This window comes from Protopterus annectens, chromosome 3.part0, assembly GCF_019279795.1.
Source record: "Protopterus annectens isolate FY-2018-M chromosome 3.part0, PAN1.0, whole genome shotgun sequence".
Lineage (NCBI taxonomy): Eukaryota > Metazoa > Chordata > Ceratodontiformes > Protopteridae > Protopterus > Protopterus annectens.
In genome coordinates this window covers 1,552,896,290-1,552,898,989 of record NC_056731.1, presented here as the reverse complement: position 1 = coordinate 1,552,898,989, position 2,700 = coordinate 1,552,896,290, and the positions used below count along the sequence as shown (strand labels likewise).

Sequence of the window (2,700 nt, the reverse complement as noted above, 5' to 3'; positions counted from 1 at the left end):
ATATATATATATATATATATATATATATATATATATATATATATATATATATATATATATATATATATATATATATATATATATATATATATATGTATGTATGTCTATATATATATATATATATATATATATATATATATATATATATATATATATATGCATGTGGATATTTTATTTATTTAAAATTTGTTTACTGGGAAATTCCAACTGGGACAGAGCCCATTTTCAGCAGAGGCCCAGGACGAGTGCTCCAGATGCATGCCTTTGGATTGTGGGAGAAAACCAGAGCAGACGGCTGAAACCCATGCAAATGCAGGTTGGACATGCAGACTCCACACAAAAGGCACGCCAGCCGAGAATCAAACTGAAGAACCTCTTGCTGTGAGGTGACAACACTAACCATTGCACCACTGCACTGCCCATATATATTTTTATCATTGTTATTTAACTAAGTGAAGCATAATGAGACAAAGAGACAAAGACCACTTCGCCAGGAAGACCATCTGAGAGATCTAGGACAGTGTAAGCATAGCCACAATTTTCAGGGAATCCAGTCAACCTAATAGCCTATTTTTTTGTATTGAATCGTGTTATAAATCATAGCCATCAATCAATGAACAAGGAAGATGAAAATAACCAGTAGAACATTAACAACTTGGAATAACTCTAAAAAATGAATATACAACTATATATACTGCATACTTTGCTGAGCATTTCATGAAATATCAATACAGCTTTAACTATAGCAATACAGTCTTAGGCAACCTTTAGTCTCTATTTCATTTAACAGCACTTGGCTCAACCAAAGTGATTAGCAGTGTACACCACTGACATTTGACCCTGAATGATTGGCCTGTGCACTTAAACACATAGAAAACATTCCTTAGATGGTGGCTCAGAAAGTTATCAATCAATGACATTGAGAGCTACCCTCCAGATTTCCAGCATTTAGCACACAAAAGCTTTATCATGCTAGCCAAAACACAGAAAACCTTTAGGGTACAATACAGCTTAAAGTGTGACTCTGGAAATATATCTAAGATTCAAGATGCCCACCCCTGAGGCCAGGTATCTTATAAATTAAAGATGGTTTTCTAATTAAGTGCTGTAGACCCAGTAGACCCTTATCTTCTGGCATCACCAGAACATATGTAATGTGTCTGCATCAAGCAGTCCTCATCTCCAGCAGCCTGCATTAGATTTGCCGTTGCCACCCCCCCAAAAAAAAATTTACATGGGGTGATATACCATCTATGAATGAAGCTTAGCAGATCCTGGTATCTCAATCAGCTTATTTTTAGGAAGTGTGAGGAACACCAGTATGCAGAGGAACTATACTCAAACATGAGGAAAACATTGGTACTCCTTTCAAACAGCAATTAGGATATAGATTTTGGTCCCAAACTGTGGAACTAGAAATTAGTAGCATTAACTCCTGCATAACCATGCCAGACTTTATTTTCAGCTCTTTACTTACAGATATCTTAAAACATTCCAAAATGTAGTTTGTGGATACCAGTGAGTTGCCATTCATTTACATATTGCAGGCTGCACATTGGTAGTCTGCTTACATGGTACTTGTTCTATGCATCATGTTACCTGAGGGTATCTGTACAGTGCCAATATCGTGGCAATCGGCAGTGATGATTTAGAGGCAAGTTCTGCAATAACAGCAGATGGCAGTGCAGCAGAATCACATGAAAAATTTGGAGATGTTTCGTTCTTTCCAGTTAATAACCAAAGAGTACCTTTAAGTGCTTTGATTTCTGTGTAACATGAGTCATAAATACGGAACCCCAGGGTTATGTTTGGCAAAATATTGGGATTCTGGTTAATCTCCTCAATGGCAAACACTGTGACAAGAACAAAACGATAGTATCGTATGTGAAATCTGAAAGGAAGCACATAGCAACTTTATATTCAAATGGAACATTAGTTAACTTCAGTAATGTGCATATTATACATAACATAACTCTAATGTGATAGTCTTTTTACTGGCTTACAACAACTGAGCGGTCCATTTGGAGGCAGCGTATGTAAATTAGGCATGTGCACTTCATAGGCTAGTTTTCTAACTTGGAACTTATGTACTATGATGATTCAAGTTCTGAGAAGAGCAGCATATATGGAACCTGGTTATTAGACATGTTGTACCCATAACTGTCAATGGAGTAATCTGGGCATAGCTGCTTTGTTTCCCCTGCAGATAATTAATCTACATGAGTAGTACTGTGCAGGGAGTGTGTGTGTGTGTGTGTGTGTGTGTGTGTGTGTGTGTGTGTGTGTGTGTGTGTGTGTGTGTGTGTGTGTGTGTGTGCGTGCGTGCGTGTGTGTGTGTGTGTGTGTGTGTGTGTGTAATTACTTCTGAATACTCATTCAGCCTCTCCTGTCAGATAGCCACTCATGTAAGTAATTATGTGCAGAATAAGTCATTGTTTGTATTTGTGGCATTGTGTGTGGGGGGCACATATGTATGTCTGTGTGTCTGCCTGTGTGTCCAGGCAGGATGGTAGTTTGCCTCATTGTGCAATTGTTTCAACAGCTTACTCAAGTAATTCATGATCATGTAAAGTAGCTATTACTGTGATTCAGCACCATGCGGATCTTTCACAAAAGTATGGCTTGGCTGGCTTACCCAGGGCTGGTTCCCCACAAATTGCACTGTAGTGACCTTGTCTATGAATCCCATTTATTATCTAC

At 37.9% G+C, this 2,700-nt stretch overlaps 1 protein-coding gene across 1 annotated transcript in view; it reads right to left on the bottom strand.

Moving 5' to 3' along the window:
- LOC122797114 (extracellular calcium-sensing receptor-like) overlaps positions 1 to 1,933 on the bottom strand; it is a 244,033-nt gene extending 242,100 nt beyond the window's left edge. The window contains 2 exon segments of the mRNA XM_044065910.1: positions 1,600 to 1,881; positions 1,883 to 1,933. Coding sequence (XP_043921845.1) covers positions 1,600 to 1,881; positions 1,883 to 1,933 — 333 coding nt within the window.
- Between the last annotated feature and the right edge of the window lie 767 nt (positions 1,934 to 2,700).